The sequence below is a fragment of the Macaca nemestrina genome, chromosome 9 (genome assembly GCF_043159975.1).
Source record: "Macaca nemestrina isolate mMacNem1 chromosome 9, mMacNem.hap1, whole genome shotgun sequence".
Taxonomy (NCBI): Eukaryota; Metazoa; Chordata; class Mammalia; order Primates; family Cercopithecidae; genus Macaca; species Macaca nemestrina.
The window spans coordinates 85,547,420-85,571,972 of NC_092133.1; the positions used below are offsets into that span (position 1 = coordinate 85,547,420).

Here is a 24,553-nt window from a genome sequence, read left to right on the forward strand (position 1 = left end):
GCCGGGCGCAGGGGCGGGCGCCTGTAGTCCCAGCTACTCGGGAGGCTGAGGCAGGAGAATGGCGTGAACCCGGGAGGCGGAGCTTGCAGTGAGCCGAGATTGCGCCACTGCACTCCAGCCTGGGCGACAGAGCGAGACTCCGTCTCAAAAAAAAAAAAAAAAAAAAAAAAAAAAAGATCTAAATACAGATCACATATATTTGATAAAAACTTGGAATGTAAATCTGATATGCTATAAGTGGATTCCAAAGATTTGATATAAAAGATGTAAACTATTTCATTAATAATCTTATATTGATTACTTGTTGAAATGCTGCTTTTTGGACATATTGGGTTATCCAGTATAAATAAATAAAATATGTTGTTAAAATAAAAGACAACCCAATAGAAAAATGGGTAAAGGGTGTTAACAAGGAATTAATAGAAAAAATACAAATGGTCAATAAATATGTCATAAGATTCTCAATTTATAAAGGACACTCAGTGCTTAATGACCATGCAATGGGAAGAGCATGCAGAAATGGGCATTCTCATACACTTTTGATGAAACATAATTCGACAAAGACTTTTTGAAAGCAATTTCACCATGTCTAAAACAATTTTAAAATAAAATGTCCTGTAACCTTACACTCTGGGAGGGAGTGGTGGGAATGGTGAAGGAGCTTTCATGTTTTGCCCTGTGATGTTTGCATCAATATAAAATTTAAATAATGTTAAAGTTGAAAAGGAAGGTGGTCAGCTAATTCATGCAGCACTGCCCATGCCTGACTCACGGGCTGCTGCCATCTGACTACCATCATACTCTCCGACCTCATGTGTCGGGGCCAGGCCAGCCTGCACAGTGTTTCTGCTGCCCGGAATGCCCATCCATCATTTTCAGGAAACAAAGAGTGATTTTCTCTCTCTCTTCGCAAGGATTTAGGGTGACAGTCCCCTCAGGTTTCCTCGGACTGAAATAAAGTGGCAAGCACTTTCCAGGTCCTCTGATCAGGGTCTGCACACATCCCTGCCTGCAGAGAGCCCCTGCCCACATCAGGAGACTGCCATAGCTCATTTTGCAAAGAACGATCCATCTTGGGAACAGCTGCCAGAACACCGGATGGTCTGGAAGCCTCAGCTAGGTCCAGAGGAATAAATGAGATTAACAAAGCAGCAGCGACAATGATTTCTACTCACATGTCTCTAGTCAGATGTCTCACACCCAGAACTCACCCAAATCGTAAAAAGATAAGCACCCATTACATAATAAATCCGAGATCCTGTAAGACCGTCATGGAAACCTCGCAGGTTTTAGCATTAGACAGATTTAGTTTCAATCCTGACACCACTGCTTAGTGATAGTAAACTTCAGGACAAGTTTAGCCTCAGTTTCTCTCTCTGTTAAATGGTGTAGTGGCATCTCCCTCACAGATCTCTGAGAATTAAGCGGGATCAAGTGAGCAGAGGGTGTGGAATGGAGCTGGGCTGTAGCAGGTACCCAGGATGGCAGCACCCTAATAAAGGGCAGTGCTGCAGAGGTTTTGTGTGAGCTCATGACTGGGGGTCAGGGTCAGACAGGTCCTCCACCACCAACACCTGTACAACCTGGGTGAACCTCCATTTCCCCCTCTGCAATGTGGAGGTGTTTTGAGGATTTCCCCAGGTTTAGTGCCCAGTGAGAGTACATGCTGTTGCTGTGATCATGCATTATTATAGGGCCAAAGAGTAGACTCTGTGCATGAACATTTTATAGGAGTGGGAATAGATAGAAACCTTAGAATTATTATAGGGTTTGTAATTACTATGACATTGTGGCTTAGGTAGAACACAGACAGGTGTGTTCCAGCCTGTTCCACCAGGCTGAGGCCTGGTTTCTTTATCTGTAAAAATGAAAATATTTGTCCCAGATTTGTCACTGGGCCATCTGAGATAGTGCTGTATATGCACTAAGGGCCTATATAAATATGAATTATTATCATAATTATGACTTCCAAACTCATTTTGGTCACTGTATCATCTGTTTGGTCTGTTTGTAGAAACAATCTCCCTGCCCCTAATAGTACCATTGCTTGTGCCATGAAATAAGATGTGAAACAGACTTCAGGAGTCCCAGCATGGTGAAGGCAGGGCCCTGCTTCCTAATGTGTGATGACAGTCCACGGGGACCTCCTGCAGGTCGCGGATGTCTGTAATCCTCCTATTGGCCTACCTTTGGAGTTTGCGATGGTTTGAGGTCTTTGCAGTCTGAATTCAGCTCTTTTCAACCTGATCAAACACTGGCTCTCTGGGAAGCCTTCATTTTTCACCTTGTCTAGGAGACTGCCTGAAGAAACAACTTCTGCAGTGCTTCTTACCGAGTCTCCTGATAAAATCCTCCACAGGCAGCATCTTGGAAAACTGCAGGCATGTTTTAGAAAGCAATCGCTCAGGGTTCCTTATCTCTGCTAACTCTGACTGGGGCCTCAGATCAATCTTAAAAACCTTTATCCACCTGACACCCAAGGAACTGAACCTCTCTGAGTTGTACATAAATAATACAGATCAGAATGAAGTTTGGTGCCAAGGAGGGAAGCATCCTCCCTGCTTCCTTATCACACAAGCCTGTAGCCATGCCCCATGACTGTCCAGAATACAGATTTAAAAAGGATTGTAAAAATTGGAGACAAATGAGTGCTTGGTGGAGGAACGTTCCCTCCCTGAGGAGTTGAGATACATCACTTGTCCAGCTTCTTTCCTTGCTGATGACTTTGTCTTGAAGCTTCTTCCAACAGATTCCACAGTGACGCTGCCACCTGTGAATGCGTGAACTCCAAATGCTCTTGTTATGATCCACAGGTCTGTAGTCAGCAGATCGGCCCTGGGAATGCCCTGCTTCTTCACTGTGTCCTGAGGCTATCTGTGGTCCTCTTCAGCCACATGCGGTGTGCCACAGGGACAGTGTGTTGAGGTCAGCACCGTGTTCTGCAGAGAACAGGGGCTTTGAAGTCAGAACACCGGCTCCCTGTACCTTCCCGATCCTTTCCAATTGGCCACAGCCCCTAAAGCCCTTACTCCCAGGGCTGCACAGCCCAGGCCCTGAGCCTGTGGAAGTCCAGCTGGGAACCATGAATGAGCCCAGGGCCTGGGGCCTGAGACCTGGGATAGACTTGCAGCCTAAGCTGGAAACCCTGGTGGAGCCTTCAAGAACCTTCAGCTCTCAAAGTTCACAGCCTCTTCCAAACCCCAGGGAGTGCCCTTTTCAAGGTGAGTGGGTCCTCTTTGAAAATTCCTGGTTGCTCTGTGGCTAGTTCCATGGTAAGCCAGGACCTTGCACTAGACTCCGTGCCGAACAGCATGCCCCTGACTTGCCCTGAGTCACTCCTGGGGTCTTCCCCTTCAGGTAGCCTCATCTCACTGGATTCCTGAGCCCTGCAGAAGACCCTGCGGTTGAGGCTGCACTAGTGGTCCTCACCCAGTGGCCTTGGGCTCTGCCTCTCTCAGTCCTGTCATTCATGTGAACATTCTAATGCCTGAGACCATGCTCGTGGGAATGAGATGCCATGCCACGTTGGGAAGAGTCACTAGTACTAGTGTCCCGGCCTTAGTGGCAGCCCGGGGCTGGGTGCTGAGTAGTGCCACAGGGATGCAGCAGGATTAATGTGGAAGTGACCAGTGAACAGAATGCTTACCCAAGGGAGCTCCTGAATCCTCTAGTGTTTAGCTTGCCCCGGGAGAAGGGAGGAGAGGCCAAGGTGCACGTGATTTTACAACACATTTGGGACAGACCGTTAGTGTCACCACATCTCCACAGGCTGCTCTCTGAGTGTCCTTTGTGCTTAGGTTGGGGGCATGTGATGGGGTTCTGGCCAGTGGGATTGGGCAGGAGAGACAGCATCTGCTTCCAGGCCTGGTCCTTTAAAAACTGCCAGTGACCTCCAGTCCTCTCTCCTACCTCTCCCGCTAAGTCAACTTTGGTGACCACAGAGACAGACGAGGCCAACATCTGGCCCCACCAGGGACATTACTGCAGCAAGAGGTAAACTTTTATTGTGTTTAGCTGCTGGGATCTCGAGGACATTTAACATTGTTCATTTTACTAATTAGATGTTATTTTGAGAAAATAAGTGTTAGAGAATTTTGTCCTGAGCTGATCACCTAGCCACACGAACAAAGAAGTTATAAAATCATAGCACTAATTAAACATATTTCCATGCTGGTAAATCAGTTTAACTAATAATGATGATTTCCTTGCTCCTTGGATTGGATGTTGGGAAGGAAAAAGACAGGAGAGGTCAGGCTCATCTACTTTCACTCTGGGGGCCTTGGGCCGATGGGAACTGTCTTACTCTGATGGTTAGAAGCACTGAGCATGGCATGTCTAGGTTCTGGCTCAAGCTGTGATGGCCGTGTAATACTTGCTTCCTGCCTGACCTTTTGGACTGGGGCATTGGAGGGAACCCAGAAAAGACTGATCTAGATCACTGTCCAAGAGGGGTTGTGGACCCCAAGCCCTGGGCAGCATGAGATCCCGGGAGTGTGCAAATGACCCTGTTTCCTCCTTGGCTTGCTGGACCATAAGGTAGGCCTCTTTGCCCCCTGAAATACCTGGTGTTCCATATGGAGGGGCTAAGGGGGAAACTCAGATGAGCTGAATCCCTCTGGCTGCCCATGGCGTTTGGTGGCTGCATCAGACACTGCAGTCGAGGCAGGTGTGTTCACAGAGAACCAGCCCTCAGAGGGCACGTGCTCTCAGCCTCTCCAGAAGGGAGTGACCATCCACTTTTTAGTATTTTCTCTGATCTGGGACTCAGGTGGATATGGGTGTTGACTGCTGCACCACTGTGATGCTCACCCTCCCCCCTGCTCTTTAGAGCCTGCCGGCTGGCTGTGAAACAGCCTCTCCTGTTCCTCCAGAATTGGGAGCTCTTGGTAGGTGCTGCCTGGCCCCCGCCCCAACCAGGAGGAGCCCATGGGGACACAGGGCCTCTCCACTGCCTGGGTTGGCTGCACTGAACCACCGGCCTGCTCTTCCATGCCATGGTCCCTGCCATGTTTTCCAGGGTTGCACAGTGTTTCTGGCCTTCTCTGTCCACGATGAACAGACCCAGCTGCTCAGACTGGGAGAACTAGTGCTGTCCCAAGTATCGTCCCGAGCCTAAGAGCACACTCTTGGAAGATTTTTTCTGCTCAAAATACACCTTTGGGACATGTTGATGCTGGGGCCAGGGCCCCTCCTTGGAGTAGGTGGGGCCCTCCTTTGGCTGAAAATGGTTTGATTCTGTCTTATTTCTGGGAGACCCTGAAACTAGTGCCATGCTCTGGGGTATATGGTGTCTCTGTGAGAGAGGCTGCCATGCTGCTTAGTTGAGCACAGGTTAGTCTGAGTAACATGGTATAGACACTTTTGCATTGACCTGCCCTGGCTGTGCCAGGCTGATCTGAGCCAACTACTGCCAAGGGGCACTGGCTGCATTTTGCTGAGGAAGGCACACCTCATTCCCGTCTTTAGCAAAGGCCACAGTCCATTTGTGAAATGTACTCATCGTCCTCGGCAGCCCTTCCAAACCACCTCCATTATTCTGATCAGCTGGAACTCAGTATTCCACCAGTGCATTAAGGAGCTAGAATCCTCCAAACACAATGAAACATAAGTTATGCTCTTCTGAACAATGAATAAAATATGTTTCCCATGCTGCCTCAATGTTACTTGATTCATTTTTCTACCTTGCAATTGATAAAACTCATAATTTAACTATCAGTTTTCTACCTATTACTGTAAATTAACTGGGTTGCAATGAAAGCCAAAGGATTGCTCTATTATAAGTGGGAGACCTTTAAGTGCTGTAAACTACTATCTGTGCTGACTTAAATTAGCAGACCCTGAGAGAAGCTCATTACTACCGGCAACACTGGAGGAAACACAAAAGTCATTTTCAGAAGGTGAAGATTCGTCTTGTAGGCAATATAGCTCCGGGCGCAAAACAATTTGGGGGCAACCAAGACATTGTCACTTGTGATTTATTTGGTCTTGAGGTGTCATCAGGCTTCTTCTAACTTGATTTCCTTTTCCTAGAACAGTGGCAGAATTTCGCTATCCATACATTAGTCCCCAGATATTGCTGATGCTGTCATTTCAGGGGCCTGCTCTCAGAACCCTGCAGGATGGTATAAAATAAACCTTAGAACATATTTTTGCATGATTACTTAAATCTTGTGTTTTTCTTTGACATGCGGAAAAAATAGTTTTAACTAAATATTGTTTGAAATTTGTTTAAGACACAGCTGCTACTGCCAATTTCAATTTAGTAAATAAATTTATATTTGATTTAAAATGACTTGAATAGAATTTTCATTTTGATATGTTTAATAGTGGGGAATTACGGTTCTAAAATAGCTACAAAAATACAGCATCCCTTTAAAGAAGCCACAAAGTCTCATTGTTGAACCTAAATAAATGATACCCCTCTCTCTTTTTATGACTCCAATGAGTAAATCTTCACAGAAGAAGCATTTCAAATTGTCCCCCAGGACATTTTAAAAAAGGAAATATTTGTTGTTTAATTTTTCTTCTGCAGCACTAATGGGAGTGGAAAGCTCAGTTCCTAATTAACTCAGGGTGCTCTCTAACGTGCTGCGGAAGACACTTTTCAATAATCGCTGGCTTATCCTGGGGCAGACAGGGGCTGTGGGATGCATCAGAGCCTGTCTTTTATGCCCAGGTTTGTTTTTTCTGAGAGCAGATAGATAGACTGAAATTTGCTGTGGCAAGATCTACGGGAGCAGCTTGGGAGGTAATTAGTTGCTTGTTCTTTTGTGGACAGAGGAGGTAGGAAGTAGGGAGGAGGGAGTGAAGTCAGACTCTTCAGGGCTTCTCAGAAGATCAGGGGCAAATTCACCAAGAGCAATGAGATCCATGAGTGACCCTATCTTCAAGGGCCCCTGGCATCAAGGTCTGCATCTGTCAGCTCTCTTACCACCAACTGTGTCTCCCCAGAGACCTTCACCTGGCTCAACAGTGGAGTCAGGGTTCCAAACGCTGTGCACAAAATGGCCACTGAGGACTGCCAGGGGCGCCCACAGCGGGACTTCTGGGAAACTGCACTGCTCGCGCCAGACCCCCAGAGCATGCCTGCTTCTTTGGCCTCATTTTTGACTCACCTAGGGTGGAACTTCTGAAAACTGCTAGGGTTTGGCTGAACGTAGTTCTTGTTCCTCCATTCCTCTTTGCCTTAGAAGGTCTCGGATAAACTTTGAATTTTGGAGTTGAGAGGGCTCTTGGAGATCATCTCTGGCCAACTTCCTACCCAGGGGTCAGCTCTTCTCCAAGCCACTTAGCCTAGTGATAGTCTGGCCTCTACGTGTCCAGAACCAGGGACTGGAGCCTGCTACCACCCAGTAGACCACTCCAGAATGAAGTGTGGAATGGAGTGTAGAAGACAAATAGGGGAGTCTGTCCATTTGTCTTCTGGTCTTGTTCATATGAGGATTCAGAGCTTTATATACTGCCCCTTGGCAAGATTTCTTTTCTCCAGATGACTTATTCAGTTATTCCTCATATGGACAGGAGTTTGGACTCCTCTCCAGCCTTGCTGCCCTGTTCTTGAAAATATAGTGACTTGAGGGGACCATCACTCTCCAGAAGTGATCTGCTCTGACCATGGAAAAGTTCGGTCGGTGGGGCTTCCCCTTCCTTGTTCTAATTTCTATGTATCAAAGCCACCTGCTGGACGTGGTGGCTCACGCCTGTAATCCCAGCACTTTGGGAGGCCGATGCGGGCAGATCATGAGGTTAGGAGATCAAGATCATCCTGGCTAACACGGTGAAACCCCGTCTCTACCAAAAAATACAAAAAAAAAAATTAGTCAGGCGTGTTGGCTGGCGCCTGTAGTCCCAGCTCCTCGGGAGGCTGAGGCAGGAGAACGGTGTGAACCCGGGAGGCGGAGCTTGCAGTGAGCCGAGGGAGCCACTGCACTCCAGCCTGGGCGACAGAGCAAAACTCTGTCTCAAAAAAAAAAAGAAAGAAAAGAAAATTGCCTAACCTCTTTGTGCCTCAGTTTCCTTATTGGGACAGTGGTGATAGTACTCATTCCTAAATTATTTCAATAATCTGCTGCTGTGTAAGAAAACTCCAAAACTATTGCCTACAAAACATTGATCCATTATTTGTCATGATACCATGAAAGAGATCAGTGGGTGGTTCTTCTGCTCCATATAGCATGGTCCAGAGTCACTGACACAGTTGCATTCGGCAGCTGAGCTGGGTTAGAAAGTCCAGGAAGGAAGGCCTCACTCATTCATCTAAGCCATGTGTTTTTTTCTTGTCCACGCTTCCTCATCATTCTGTGGTCCATTCAAGCATTCTTACAGCATGGTGGCAGCTTTTCAGAGCAAAGCAGAAACTTGCTTGGCTTCTTAGGGATGAGAACTAGAATTAAATCCTAAGGCCCCCATCTGACCGAATAAATACACTCTTGGCCAAGGGGAACCTAGAGAAACCTTAAAAACTGAGTTCCTGGCCATGATAGGAGGTCAAACATGCCTTGCTACATCCTTCTTCAGTTTAGACACAATATCTGACCAGCAGTAATGTTACAGTAGTGATCATATGACTGAATTCATGGCAATAAGATACCAAGTTATAAATAAGACCCAAGGCCATTCCAACCAAAAGTTAAGTCACATACCCCTACACTTAAAGAATAAACCATGTTCTAAGTGTCACAGGTTTTTCTTTTTCTCTAGCAGTTCAACAGGCACTGGCCCCAAGAAACAAGCGCTAAAACAATTGTAGTTCACCATTAGAACTTGACTAACTGATCCCCAACCCCTGGTCCACAAGTTGCAACTGTAGCTTTGATTGGATGAGAGATGGATGTCAGTAATTTTCTCCTGATAAAAGACCACCAACCATGGGCTGGCTCTGACCAGTTAACAGGAGGCTGCACACGGAGTGCCTTCATGTCCCTGCTTCACCTATTGCTGTATAAGGCCTACCTGCAATGCATTTAAATGTTAAATCTCTGCTCCAGAGTGAATATGGGTCACATGTAATATGAGTGTTCAGTAGGCATGCATCAGGACCCTCTTTGTGAATATTCATAGCTCCTCCTGTAACCCTGCTTAGCTAATCTGTTCAGCATAAATTCCTGCCTTACCGTCTATTCCCTCAAAGTGCCTGCCTTTCGGGGTCTACCAGAGGCTATGCTTCCTCGCCTGCAGATGGTCAGCCTGCAGGTTGCAACCCTTTATGAAAAATAAGATCTCCTTTCCAAATTCATAAATCGTGTGATTTTTAAGTTAACAGAGACCAAACCTGGAAATGGCACAGCATCACTTCTGTCTTATTCTGTTTGTCAAATAGTCACAAAGACAGCTCAGATTCAAGGGGAAGGGAAATAGACTCTGCTTGTTGGGAGAAGGGGCAGGAATGAGTGGTAATAATCTTTGGGATTCTCTACCATGTGTCTTGCAGGGTTGCTGTGAGAATTAAAGCAAGTTAATACATGCAAAACACTTACAACAAAGCCTGGTTCATCAGATATATAAAAGTTAGCTTTTATTTAGATTCAAACTGTTGATCAAACTCATAAAGTAAGGCAGAGACGAGGTTGGAGCCATGTTGCCTGCCCCTAGACTTCACTGTTTGATTGTGTTGAATGATTTGCTAAACCTTCACTGGGTAAAGTTCCACCCAGGGGAGAAGGCCATCACTAGGGTATTTCCTGAATGGTTGAGCTAGCTCTTATCGTAGTCCTATAAGGTAGGTGTGGTTATTCTCAACTTACAAGGAGGAAACTGAGGCTCAGAGAGTGAAATATCTTTTCTAGTTACCAGCTAGAACCATCCTGGTTACTCACCAGAAATCTGCCATTTTTCTCTATCATGCAAGATCCTGTAATATGACATGCTAAAATTTAGACACCAGGTATTCATGGCAGACCTACCACCCACTAGTCTGGACCCCTAATCAAGAAAGGGAGTGAGAACTCTCTGAGAGGCTGGTCTCAGGGAGCCCTGCATGCTCAGGCAATCATTGTTTTCTAGGTCTGCAAATTCCTTTTTATATTTCATATTAGATGCCTTTGCATGCTTCTTGAAGGTCTTTCATTTCAGAACCCATTCTAAGAATTATAACAGTCTTATCTCTGAGCGTTTAGGCAGCATTGACAACACTATCAACCACAGCAACTTCCATTTGTCCAATGCTTAGTGAAACCACAGCCTTAAAGGACTACACCAAAAGCAGGAATAAAAGGGCTTCAATGATCTTCCCAAATCTATAGCTAGTAGGTGGTATAAATGGGACTTGAAGCCAGGTATTCTGGTTCCAAATATTATGGTTTTTTTTTTTTTGAGACAGAGTTTGGCTCTGTAGCCCAGGCTGGAGTGCAGTGGCACGATCTCGGCTCACTGCAAGCTCTGCCTCCCAGGTTCACGCCATTCTCCTGCCTCAGCCTCCCAAGTAGCTGGGACTACAGGAGCACACCACCATGCCTGGCCAATTTTTTGTATTTTTTAGTAGAGACGGGGTTTCACCGTGTTAGCCTGGATGGTCTTGATCTCCTGACCTCATGATCCACCCACCTCGGCCTCCCAAAGTGCTGGGATTACAGGCGTGAGCCACCGCGCCCAGCCATATTATGGTTTTTTCCATTATAGTATAAAAGCTTTCATTCTACCTTCTTGAGCCCTACATTCTTCACTAGTACAATGGAAGTTGATTGTGCCTGGCCTTGTAGAGATGTTATGTGAATGTTTATTGAACAAGTGGTTATTGAGCTTCTACTATGTGTCAGGCATTGTTCTGGATACTGAGACACAGAAATAAACAAGATAGACAAAAACTTGACCTTGGGCTTACAATCTAATAGGGAAGGCAGTCAATAAGCTCTTTGCTAATCCTCAGGCACTTTACAAAAACAATAAAGTATTTTTCCATTGAGGATCTAATACAAATCTGGGCCACACTATGCACTCATTCATTTCATTTATTTTTCTTCATTCATTCATTCATTCATTCATTCAATTATTCATGTAAGCATCTAATATTACTGGGTACCAATTATGTGTCAAGTACTGCTAGGTGATGGGAAAAGAGAAATAATAAGACAGATTGAAACCCTACCTGAATGAGGTTTATGATCTAGAATGGAGAACCGACATTAAATTGAGGAAGTGTTATTAATAACAAGAGCAATATCAAAGCAGTAATATAATAATAGTAATGACATCCTCTTGGCTGGTTGAGTAACAATTTACATCTTAAGAAGGATGCACAGTTAGGGTTTGCTAAATCAACTTGAGCTGGGTGGAAGTTATGAGGTCTAGAAGTGAAGGGCATCTGATACAGGGGCAGTCCTGTGAGCTGTGAGCACAAGATGAGCTCTGACACCTGATGGTATCTTCATCACACCCCCAGGTGGTGCTAAGATGAGGGCCATGGAAGATAGAGCCTGCCAAGGTGTGAGGTTTTCTGGGCAGACATTAATGGCACAGCAGGGGGTTGTCCTAGCAGTCTCACTGAACTTGTGTCAGCCTTCAGGTGCTATCTGAGAGCGAGTACCTATTAGTCTTGGCCTGATGTCAGCCCTTCAGTTCTGTCATTTGAGAAATAGAGACAACCCAGGCATCTACTCCAGGTCAAGGACTCAGGAAGGAGTTTGGCTCTGTGTCTCCACCCAAATCTCATGTTGAATTGTAATCCCCAGTGTTGAAGGTGGGGCCTGGCGGGAGGTGATTGGATCATGGGAGCGGTTTCTCTAGTGGTTTAGCACCATCTTCTCAGTGCTGTCCTCAAAATAGAGAGTGAGTTCTCATGAGATCTGGTGGTTTAAAAGTGTGTGTGGCACCTCCCTGTTCTCTCTTTTGCTCCTGCTCTGGCCATGTTACATGACTCCCTGTTCGCCTTCTGCCATGATTGTAAGTTTCCTGAGGCCTCCTCAGAAGCGGAGTAGAGGTCAGCATCATGCTTCCTGTACAGCCTGCAGAACTATCAGCCAATTAAACCTCTTAAAAAAAAAATCATACAGTCTCAGGTATTTCTTTATAGCAATGGGAGAATGGACTAACACAGAGTTCATGAAAGCAACATTTTGTTTTTTGTTTTTGTTTTTGACTTACAAGTTTGCTAAACAATGGGCTAGGAAATGAGAAGATTTCCTGCAGGCTGAAATATTCCTGTGACCTTCAAGCTATGGGATAGGGATAGGATGACCTCTCTTTCTTCCCCTGAGGTTTCCTCTTTCTTAAAGATTTCTGGTTTCTGACTGTCCAATATTAATGTTCCACTCCTAGAAGTGCATGTGCTTTGCCATCCATCTTGTCTTCCTCTCCCCTAGTCCCAAGCTTTTACTCAATTACATCAAACTTTAAATCAATCTCCTATGGCTCCTTATTGCTGAGCTTCCCTCAATTATTCTCCTGGAAAAAAAAAACCCAGCATACAACAGAAACCTAGCCTACTCTCAAAGTGATTTTTAAATTGCCTCTTCTAGAATATAACGTTGCATCAACCATGGCAGGTGGGTGGGCGGGGGAAGTGTGGATTCCAAACTCCGCCTGCCATGCTCCCTCCCCTGCTTCTTCCAAGGCCCCCAGCCCTTTTTGCAGCATGGTGAGGATTTTCTTGGCCTCAGCTGATATTAGAACACGAGCCCCATCTAAGTGGCCTTTCTGCTTCCAGTCTGGTCCTGGCCAGCCCCTATCTGTGCTGCTGCAGGATGACTCTCCTCTTGGGGCTCTGATGGCCAAGTCTTAGCAACCCACAACTTTCACCGACCCCTATCGTAGCCCATGGAGTGAGGAACTAGATCCTGGGTGTGGCAGTGAAGCCCCTCTACAAGTGTCCTCTGGTCCCACATCTGCGTTTTGTGTTCCCACCTGTAGGATGAGCATCCTATGCCGTACGCTTCAGAGACTATGGGCTCCCCACTGGGTGTGGGCTGCCAGACACACAGCATCCATGAACCTTCCACCCCATCCCTAGGTTCATTCTGAACACATCTTCCAAGAACCTCCAATATGCCAGGGCCTCTTCAGAGGCCAGTGTGGGGCTCAGTGGCCCTTTCTAGAAGAGGAAGCCCTTGACCTGGCCTCCCCCTTCTCCTGGTCATCCAAAGAACCCTCTAGGACTGTGACCCTGCTGCATTTCTTTCTTTTTTTGGTTTTAGTTTTTCTTTTCTTGTTTAAATTTTTAAAATACTTTAAAATACGGACTTACATGAAGATAATCTCAACGTGAGAAATTACAATAACACAGAAAAAATGCAAGCTGACTCTGTCACCAGCTCACTCCCCTGCCCTACATCCCTGCCCCGTGGCTCTGATTTGTCTTATTCATATTCTCAAAAGCTCAAAAATAAATTATTTCTGTCTTATTTCACTTTTTTTTTTTTTTTACAATGAAAGTTATACTTGCACATAGTTTGAAGAATCGAGTTCTACAGGGCTTATCACGAGGCAGCAAATTCTTCCTCTGCCATTGCCTGAATCTGTCACCATGTTCTATGCTCTCAGATGAGGTTTCTTATCATTTTTTAAAGATATTTATTTCTAATTAGTATGCTTATGTTACTCTTTTTTGATTTTACATTTTAGTCATTGTCTATGGATTTCCTAGCATGTGTGGTGAGACTTTGTTTTCTGCCCGTTCTCCACCCACATCACCCCCGCACCCACCGCCACCCGACCACACACCTTCCCAAACCTCTACGGTAATTTTGGTTATCTCAGTTAGTATTTAGTGTTTATACTCCCATCCTGGGGAATTTATTTCAAGCATTTCTCTAAAGACTCCTTTCCCTTCATTTCTCTCTTTTCTCTTTCTAAAACTCCTTCTATTCGGACGTTGAGTTGTCTCCCTTATTGTCCTCTTCTTCCTAGGAGTGTCAAGTTTTCATCAGACCTTCTTTGGAGTTTTTTATTCATAATATCTTATTTCTGACTTCTGGGGATGGGTTCCACCTCTGACTCTTCTGTATTTACAGATTCTCTCTGAGGATATTACAGTAGTTTTGTATAACAATTTTCCTCCCCCTGCACACTATCTGCTGCCTGCAACTTGCTTTTTGTTTTCTTCCTGTTTTTGTCTCGGTTCCTCAAATGAGAGTCTTTCCTCGAATGTCTGCTGCACTAGGCCTATCACTCCCACTTGGGAACGGTTCTCTATGGAGCTGACTGTGTGGTGTCTGAGGACAGGGAGGGCATACACAGGGAGGTCCACCTCAGCCATTTTACTGGAGAACCTCTGGAGAAAGTTACTGGAGAAAATTCATCAGTTTCCTTCCTGGGGGCTACTACTGACTGCTGGAGCTTGGGAACCAAATGTGGATGGAGACTGGGGGCTAAGCAACTGGTCTGCACATTGATGTTCACCCAACCTTCCTGTTCTCTAAGATATTCCACCAAGAACAGGGCCAGAGTCCCCAGTCTGAAGGACTCCCTCTTGTGCTCAGAGAATACAACTCCAGCCTTACAGCTGAGTGGGGGCAGGCAGTCACCTCCTGGCACTGGATTGTTCAGAAAATCTGAGATATAACTGCTTTTTTTTGGTATTTCTTTTTGGAGACGGAGTCTTGCTCTATTGCCCAGACTGAAGCGCAGTGGCGCAATCTCGTGTCAACCTCCACCTCCCAGGTTCAAGCAATTCTCCTGCCTCAGCCTCCTGAGTAGCTATGATTACAGGCATGTGCCAGCATGCCCAGCTAATTTTTGTGTTTTTAGTAGAAACGGGGTTTCACCATATTGGTCAGGCTGGTCTCGAACTCCTGACCTCAAGTGATCTGCCTGCCTTGGCCTCCCAAAGTGCTGGGATTAGAGGCATGAGCCACTGCGCCCGGCCCTAACTGCTTTTTTCTAAGTTAACCTTCACCCAGTGCTCCTGTCCTAAGCTCCTTTTTTGCCCTCATTTCCAGAGATGTCTAGTCCTACCAAGCCCCAAGTCTTTGAGGAGTTTTGTTTTGCAAACCAGACAGCTTCCGTGCTCTCCTTTGTGCTGGCTTGGGATTTAGCTGTCTTGGATCAGCTGAATAGATCAGCAGCCTCTCCCTCATCTGTTTTCCTGCATCCAGAACGCTGTCTCCCCTCATGTTCTTTCCATCTAGTTGTGCTCGTGCCTTTAAAAACATCCCTTTAGTGCTGTATCTTGAAGTCTTGTGATGCAGAGAAGCCAAATGTGACTTTTAAATGTCACCCTTAACTGGAAGTTTGAATTTGAGTTTTGGTTTTCTCATTAACTGCAGAGGTATTACGCAGTATGTATGTGTGTGTATGTGTGTGTGTGTGTGTGTGTGTGATCCTTGCTCTCTCATGCCTGCACACTCTCCTCAATGTCATTTTGTTATTAACTTGTCTTTTTTGCTTTAGCATTATTGACAGTGAATGGATCTCTGATTTCATTTTTTTGAAAAAGTTTTTTTTTTTTAAGTGAAAACAATGAGTGTTCTTTGTTTATGTCTTCCTCAAAGCTGTGTCATTAGGAGCAGTAAAGTTCACAGCTGCTCTCTTTTCTCAGTAGGTTATCTATATTGGGAACTATATCTCTCTGTTCCCCTTTTTTCTTAGCATCTTGAATTCTACTTTATTTGATGTTACTAAATGTGCTTTCTTTTTGCTCACATTTACTTTCTTACCTTTTTTTTTTTGTTCTTTTGCTTTTTAATCTTTTTGTTTATTCCTCTCTCTTTATTAGACCCAGTTCACACTTCCTATTTTAAGGGATAGATGAATCTAACCTATTCACATTTATTATGAGAAACAAAATGTTTGTACCTTCTTTTGCTCTCTTATTTATTTTTTACTTGTCTTTCTTTCTTTTTTTTTTTTTTTTTTTCCTTTCCCCCATTTTGTCCCATTTGCTTAATTGATCACATTTAATTTTTTACTTTTTTTTTGGTCTTAGGTTTTGGGAGTTATACTTTCCATGTCTATTCTGTTCCATTTCTATACAAAGCCAAGAAACCCACAACAAATAAAGGACCAAGATAACTAGACTTAAAGTGAGTTCCCAACAGTGGAAATAGACCAGGCTGATCAACAAAGAATGTGGCAGGAGTTTTCATGACTCAACATTCCAAGCACAAGCTAAAATCACTAAGGTTTAAAAAACCTGGAAGCCTTTACTTGTGAAACTGTGGGATCTGTCTGCTGGAAACCCTCAGGGACAGGTGCTGGGAAAAGCTGGAGGAACAAGGGCGCACTTTCAGGCTCTGCTGTGACATGCCTTTGCCTGATCTTTCCATCTGAGCTGACACAAGCTGCTTCCTCTTTCTCCGTCTTGAACTGTCTTGTCTGTATGCTCTCTGTCCTCTGCTGACCCTCCTGCCAGCAAGATGGGGAGAAGGGAAGAGATAGGGCTTTGGAGAGAGAACAAGGAATGTGGGCTGGGAGTGATTCTCCTCCTGTGTTGTGAGCTCTGCGCAGCATCAAGTGTGGCTGGATATCCCTCTTCCCGACAGTTACATCTGCTGGTGCAGCCCGTCCTACAGGGGCGTGCTGACCGCCTGGGCCCCCTGTCACTGAGAACAGTGAGCAGAGCATATTTTTCCAGGAACCAGATATTGAGAATTAGTCTATTACATGCAGTTCATGCAATTAAACAGAAATTTGTGAGGCTATTTTGCCGGCAGCTGTGCAAGTTTGAGATCATACTGATAAGCTGAATGAATCAAAATTGACCGACATTTGCCTTGAGATTGGGAACCTGGGCAGTGGGGTGCCATAGAAGCCAGGCTTTGTTGGGGGAAATGGGGAGAAGTTTTAATGTCCCAAGAGGCATTGGGAGCGAGTGCCAGCCAGACCCAGAAAGATCACAAGAGCTCTGAGGGCAAATGCTGGCACCTGCTGGGAGACACTGACCCCTCTCATGATCCAGCTTGCTCCCTGACAATAAATGCCCTGGTCCAGTTTGGATTGGGCTTGAGGGCTGCTCTTGTGTGCAGGCTGTTGACTGTGGATGTCCATGCCTCCGTTTTATTAGTTGCTTCCACCAGAGGATGCGAAGGTCTGGAAAACGTGGCAGGGGAGGGAGAGGAGTGTCTGGCTCAGAAATTTCAGGAGAGAGAGGTTCCTTATGGAGCTAGTTGATGGGTGAGGGCTCCCAGGGCCACCTCAAGGCTCACTATAAGGAATACGTGGGGACGCCTGTGGCAGAGGAGGCTCTGTCCATGTGTGGCCTGGGTGGCCTCAGGGTCATGAGAACCCAGGCTCTCCCAGCATCACAAATCCTGCTCCCAGGAGGCAGTGCTGTGGGCCTGGCCAGGAGGAGGGTGACAGTAAGGCTCCAGGCAGGGCTCTGAAAGGCTGGGGGCAACTCTGGCAACTCTGTTCACAGTAATCAGAGTGACAGGTCACCAACAGGTCAGCCAGGAAAGCCAAGACACTGTTGAAGGGCCAAGGCTGGTCTACAAAACTGGGAGGCCAGAAGGAAATGACTGTGGGGAACCAGAAGCATGCCCAGCCTAGGGGTGAGCCTGGGGGGCAGTTGGGGGCCAGGTGAGGACAGGGCTGGGTGGGCTTGTGGGCTCAGATTTGAGTATCCTGTGTGTTAGGATTTGTACCCAGTTATGTGTATGTTATACAATTGAACCCCAGCTCATCCCTGTGATGGAGGTAATATTGTCTCCATTTTACAATTGATACAATCTAAAGTTAAAAAAAAAAAAATGGACTCCCTCCAAGCCATTGTAAACAAATGTGAACCTGAAACAGCCAATCCTTCAAGATGAGTCCCCAGGGGCTAACTGGGCCTAAATTTAAAATAGGGCCAAGTGGACATTGGATGACTAGGGATCACACATGTACTCTGCCTTCCCCTAAAGACCAGACTCCTGTTTAACTTTGGGACTTTCAGAGCTCACCTGAACCAGCCAATCAGAGTTCACCTGAACCAACCAATCAGCACTCACCTTCCAGTGCTCGGCGGTATCAATCCTCAGAACTAAATGAGTCTGAATCCTTCATTTGCATAAACAGACCTGATTGGGAACCTGGGCTGGCATGTTTGCTATAAAACCCTCCCTTATGTTTTCTGGAACACACCTTCACCATTTACAGGGAAGCTGCGTGTCCCCAGTTTGCAAACTGTTCACTGGAATAAAGTCTCTTTCCTCCATGTTCCATTTCAGAAAACTTTTGTTCACACTGCACAGCTGGCATGCTAGGTCTCGTTCAGATGTAGCTGATTCCAGAGTTCCTATCCGGCTCACTTAACTGCTCAGAGTTCTCCTTTCTCATACAGTCAAGAAGGCTGGACAACATAGGGGTTTTCTGAATCCACCTTCATGATTTTTGTCATACTCATGTTTCATCTGTGCTATTATTTGTGTAAAAGTTTTCCTGAAGCAGTCTTCTAATTAATTTATTTTTATTGTGGTAATGTATGTGTAACACAAAGTCTACTATTTGAACCACTTTTAAGTATACAGGTAAGTGCCATTAAGCGCATTCACGTTGCTGTGAAACACTTTTTGGTTTTAATGTCAATACACAGTATTTTAGAAAGGAAAACTGATATCTCTACCACAAGTGGGAACCAGAATTACTCTTTATAGAGGTAGCTATTGGAATGAACAGAATGAAGGCAGAAAGTTATTCATGAGCAGCCAGTTCCTGTTGCACTGAAGGCTCTAAGTAAGATGAGGCCTGTTCCCCTTTCACCCCCATGCCCCCATATTTTGTTTAAAAGGAGGATCCAAGTGTTTGAGAAGTGTCAAAGGTAGGCTCACAGGGTTGACACTTCATCCTTGACATGCTCAGAAGAACTGAAAGAGGAGAGAAAGGGACATTTTCTCATGCCCAGCTCCCCCTTCACTCCTTGCCCATCCCAGAGTCCCCTCTCTGCCCCCACACTGTGGGGATGGCTGGGATGTGAACCAGGCCCCTTCCCAGCAAGATTCTGTGACCTGTGACCCCAAACAAGGGGATCTGCCAACTCTGACTTGGACCCGTGACTAGGAGCAGCTTTTGGGACAAGTCCTTTAAGGTTCATTCCCATTTTCTGCCCAAGAGATCCCCTTTCTCTCTCTGAAACCCATCACAGGGACTGGATTCCCCAAGTGCTTCTGGCTCAAGTGTCTTGGATGGCAGCACACAGAGTATCTTATTACGACATTTGCATGGGCTGCTGTGTGACGAGGCTACACTGTGGTGGGTGGGGCTACTAGCTGCTCTGAGGGAGTAAACTTAGTGCAATTTGGATAGAAAGGCAGACATTTAAAGCACCTGCTTAAAATGTAGGTCTCACAGTTCTAGACACAGAAACCCTATCTGGGATAGGCACAAGGGCTTCAGAGTGAGCCAGGTTCCCGTTTGAGGCTAGATGTGTCTGGTGATCCATTTTCCTGCAAGATAGAAGTAATGAAATGTGTGCATGTACATCTTTCTTGGAAGCATGAAGGGGCCAAAAAGACATGGAAGAGTTGTTTTCTTAAGTTGGGCAGGGACGTTCTCTATCAACATTTTAAGGAAACATTTTCATTGCAGAAGTTGTGGACATGTTCCAGTAAAACAGCCTGTGATACCAGGAACATGGGGGATAAGAATGAAAATTACTTTGGAAATCCTGGCAAAACATCACTGTGATGGAGTCAGTGACTCTGTGCCTTCCTCCCTTCTCCTGGGCATGGTCTTCCCTCTTGTGGAGCCCTGCTGTGATGCCCATGGCAGACTGCACATGCACTTCTCACCTGGGGCTTGATCTCATCTTTGTCCTTGTAGTAGAAAAGCTGATCCCCACGCAGCACAAACCAACGCTGCTGCCAGTTCTTCATGATGCTCCTCTGCTTCTTCAGCCAGCCCGCCTTCAGCACGGGGCCCAGCCTGTGAGGGCATGGCGTCCGCCCGGGGCTCCGGCTCTGCTCCCCCATCACCAGGCTCTTGGAGCGGGCTGAAAGCCAAGGACACACACAGTGAGCATGAAGGCAGCGTGCCTGCTATCAGTCCTGCCCCCATCCCAGTGTCCTAGCTGCTCGTGACTGAAGCATGGGAGCCCAGGCCAGCAGGATGTGAGCAGCTGGGCCTACTTCCCCTTGGCATTGAAGGGGCATGGGTTGGAGCATCTGTGCAGCAGCCCGCAGTGACCCCCCTGGGGTAGGGGTACAGCCTGCCCACCTGGTTAGTTTCTGCTCTGTCCCTGGGATCCTGGGTTCTTCATTCCTCTAGGTTTGTTCATCCATGCATCCATGTATCCATCCATGCATCCATCCATGAATCCATGGATTCATCCATCCACTCGTTCATATGTTCAATGATTAATTAATTCATTCAGCCATTGTTTACTGATTTCTTACTATGTGCACAGAACCGTTCCAGTTTTCCAGGGGACAAAGTAGTGAAATGAAAAACAGATAAACATCTGTATCCTCCTGGAGCTCACAGTCTAGCAGGATTCTTGTTGCTCAGGTCCAGAGGGAGCTGGCCCCACCCAGATCTGGCTTCTGCTTAGTCCCTCTCCTGTGGAGGCATCAGACCCCCCAAAGCCTTTGTATTTGTTCTCTGGGACCATCCCAAAGTGGGACCTCTGCTTCAGCTGTTTGCTGTGGCTTGTTGGTGGCTGACTGGGAGGGCAGAGGGGCCAGCACTCCTATCCCAGAGCTTCTGCGCACCCGTGAGCCCTGCAGGTCCTTCTGGTTGATGGTGCTGAGCCACACCCTGCCAAGGTTGGTGCTGCCCTTCACAGGGACGACTGAATTCTTGTCCCCTCTGCCCCTACCCCTTCCCCTTCTGTCCCCCTCCTTCACTCTCCCCTGTCCCCAGGGAAGCTCCTCTCCTCTCTCTGGCCAGTATCAAGGCCATTGCCACAGTGATCAGTAGGAGGGGCCATCTTGAACTCTGGAGAAATAATTCTGACTTCAAATGTAATCACACCTGTAATTCTTAGACCATGGATCCTAACTTGTGATTGGAAAGCACAGTGCCTGTGACCTACAGTTCTTGCACTGTATCTGTGATTCTGTGTATGTGTGTGTGTAAGCTCTTCCCACTACACTAGTGACTGCAGTTCTCTAAGCCTGGCCTACTTCTGCCCACATGTTCCCACTAGCCTGGACTTTTTTTCCATCCCTCTCCCATCCATACCCTGGCATTAGCCACATGGTGAGCTTCTACACATCCTTCAAGAGCCAACTCAAAGGACACATCCTCCATGGAGCCTTCCTTCTGAATCTCCTACAAATAGTCACTCCCTCCCCTACCAGGACAGGTGGCCCATGGCTGGTGATTATCTGTGTGATTGCTTTTCTGCCACTCTGAACTGAAGGGTGGGGACTGGAGGAGATGATGTCTTACCTAGTTCTACATGCATGTCCTCATCACTGTGGGGGGCAGGGAATAGACATAAGTCATGGTGGTCAAATATCACTGGATACTTAGGGTCATCCTTATTGTTAGGTATTTTTTGTATCTTAACATTACATTAAATATTACATAGCACTCAGGCAGTGTCTGAGGATACATTATAGCCTGGTGTGTTGGGAGAAAAGCTGAGTGTTGGGAGAGAAGCTGAGGCAGGGCTTGCAACATGTCCAGGGTCCAGGGTCTAAAACCCCTTGTGGCCTTTGCAATATGTCTAGACTTGCTGGCTCCTTGCTTCTAGCACTCCCATTATCTCAAGTAGCCATATGTTTCAAAGAAAATGCTAAACCATCACAGTTGTAGCTCATTCACTTGATATACTGCTTCCTTTCAACCCCCACCTCCTTACCACCTGTTTCTTTGTTTGATCAGCAATAAATAGTGTGGGCTCCCAGAGTTCCGGGCCTTCACAGCCTCCATACTAGCGTTGGCCCCCTGGTCCCACTTTCTCTCTCAACTTGTCTTTTCTCATTCCTTTGACTCTGCCGGACTTCGTAGCCCCCACGGCCTGGTGTTGGGTCCAATCACCCCAACACTGGTGTTCACACCTTCACCTCAAGTGTCATACAGCCTGGGGTATAATACTGAATCCATCACTTTTACACAGGCCCCTGCTCTGGAAGGGGTTGGCTCATGGACAACAGCGGCATTCACGGGAGGCCTCATCTCTTCTCTCTGGCACCCAAGTAGCTGTGATAGATCTATGGGTACCACTAGCCAGCCTGGTGTCAGACCCTCTACGTCCTCACCCACTCTGCCTTGATTCCCTGTTGCCGTCCCTCTGCTGCTGGAGAGGTTAGGGTTGAATGCTCTAGCCTTGCCTTGGCTGTGTTTTGGCCCAGAGAGGAAGTGGGTTGTTTGCATGCTTGCTCCTGCCCACTGAAGCTGGATTGGTGATTCCTCAGGACAGTGTTTTTTTTCCAGAGACTAAAGGGAAGGCAATTCAGGGAGCTGAATGTGGATCACATGGCCCAGGCCTTTCAAGGAAAACAGCCCCCTCTGAAGCCCAACAGTGCCCTGAACCTGGGCTTGAGCTTCACCTTATCTGTGTTTCAGAATGATCGGCACTTTTGTTCCCTCCCCTCTGTGGGGTTGATCCCCACGCTTGTTCATGTGGATTTAGAGTGTGCTTCCCTCCTTTATTTCTATGACTGGTTACTATCCCTGCAAATGGACACACCATACATTGCCTTTAGATTTTCACATTGATGGGTATTGGCATTCTCCTCAATGTGAGGTATTTAATTAAAACGATGTTGGAACCCAACTGAAGAAATACAGGCTTTGGACTAAGGCTTGGTTTGCATCACTGCCAGCTCTGTGAACCCTCTGTGCCTCAGTTTTCCAGTCAGAAAACTGGGCCCATATGAGATGACAACATCTCACCTAGCAGGACAAGCTGGCAAAGGGGAGACACCATAACTGCAGAGTGCTTAGATGTACGGGTGCCTAGCAACGGGTTACTATGGTGATGAGGATTAGGATAATGGAGATGGTGCAGTGGATGTCTCCATGCAGAATTTGTGTCCTAAAGCTGGGCTCCCAGCAGCGAGGTCACAGAGCAGAGAATGGACCGCTCTCTGGCCCCGGCCCTTTAAATGCCACTACACACTGCCTTCTAGAGATGGCATGTGGCTATATTCCACCACACAATTATGCCAGTGTGCCACTTTCCCCATCACCACCAACATGAAATAGTATAATTTGAGCATTCCTACTCCATAATTTAGTAGGTATAAAATGACACATAGTTATTATCTTAGCTGTTCTGATTAATCAGCTGGAACATCTTTGCATCGGCTTTTACTAATTGTATGAGACATTTGCTCACTCCCTTTGCCTATTTAGCTGATTGCCCACAGCAGGAGGAGCACCAGGTCAAACTCAGTGGCATAAAAACCCGGAGTCCTGGAGGCCCAGAGCTACCGGGCCCCCTTTTTCTCTCCACAGGAGCCCCAGTCCTTTCCTGCAAGTCTTCCTACAGCCTGGAATTTCCAGACACCTGTATTTCCAGACATTTGTAGCACCCTATCCCGCATCTGTGCTGCACAGCCCTGGCTGCTCTGCGACCTCAGCAGCCCTGTGTGGAGGACAAAGACTTGGAAGAAACCACCCTGCCCAGATGAGGATGAGCTGAGCCTCTGATGAGACAGGTGGGGTTGTGTCAGAAGTGCCAGAACAGCATCAGAAGAACCCTTTCTGCTCCAGGGCTGCCCCCTCCCCTTCTCCATCTCAAGCCAGTGAAGGGCTGAGCAGGGCTGGATTCAGCAGCATTCGCCAGTCCCTTTCCAGGGTGGAGGCTGCATCAGGCCCTGTGAGGTGGAGCTGACAAGGATTATCAGGACTGCTGGGCTCGAGTGGAGCCTGGCCAGGGGACTGAGGAGGACAGGGACAGGTGTGCCCCTCTGGTTACTGAGTTTTCTTATCTGGGTCTCAACTTGCTCATCTCTAAAATTCCTTTAATGAGTTGAGAATTGCTGGCCAAATTAGGTCACCAGTGCCTGGGCTTTTGTTGTTTAATTACATGAGATTCCTACCATGAGACTCGACAGATGTTGTTTCCCCTGGCGGTGAGGAGTCTCTGGAGCAGGTGGGTTGGCTCAGGCCTCCACTGTCTATTCTTGAATTTTCCTTTATCTCTTATCACAGAATCTTCAAGGGCTATGGAGAACCTTTTGTCCTTCCACAGATGTTTGCAGAGCACTCTTTGGGGTCTTCAAGAGGGACTGAAGTCATGGAATGTTCTAGAGCTACATCCCTGATTCTGTCTCTTGTCTTCTATTATGACAGGGCCTGAAGCTGGCTCATTAAATGCACCTGCTCTTCCTTCCGCATCCCCCATAGCATCCTGTGCAGGGCTGGCGCACGTTAGGAGCTCAAAAAAAAAAAACTCAGTGACTTATCAGCACAGTTCAACTCCTCTGAGCGCTGCTGCACCCTCTGTCCCGGCGGTGGACAATGTCTGTGAGGTGCTCTCTGTCCAGCCATGCCTGCCCCAAGAAGGGTGAGCTCCCTGTGCATAGGACCATGGATGCTGAGCCTGGCCAAGAGCAGGACCTTGTGCTATCAATATGTGGCTGACTGCAGGACTGGCCTGTAGTCAATGTGGCAAGACAAAGAAGGTGGGCACATTCTGTGCCCTGATGCCCAAGGCCCAGGCATCAGACCTCCTGAGAGCTTCAGGTAAGGAGGGAGTAGCTACAGGGGGCCATGTTCACTGGGGCAAGGGAGCCGGTAGGCAGTAAGC

General features: G+C 46.8%; 1 protein-coding gene across 35 annotated transcripts in view; it reads right to left on the reverse strand.

The window, feature by feature from the left end:
• The window catches only part of LOC105486660 (Rho GTPase activating protein 22), a 210,764-nt gene that overhangs the window by 119,973 nt on the left and 66,238 nt on the right, over positions 1–24,553 (reverse strand). For 28 of the 35 annotated variants that reach the window (XR_011607904.1, XR_011607903.1, XR_011607905.1 and 25 more), the window contains one exon: positions 19,641–19,840. Coding sequence is in view for 27 of the 35 variants with exons in the window: in XM_071069940.1 (XP_070926041.1) it covers positions 19,641–19,840 (200 nt within the window). In the remaining 8 variants the exon portion in view is untranslated. The other 7 variants (XR_011607909.1, XM_071069938.1, XM_071069958.1 and 4 more) reach the window with 7 other exon arrangements.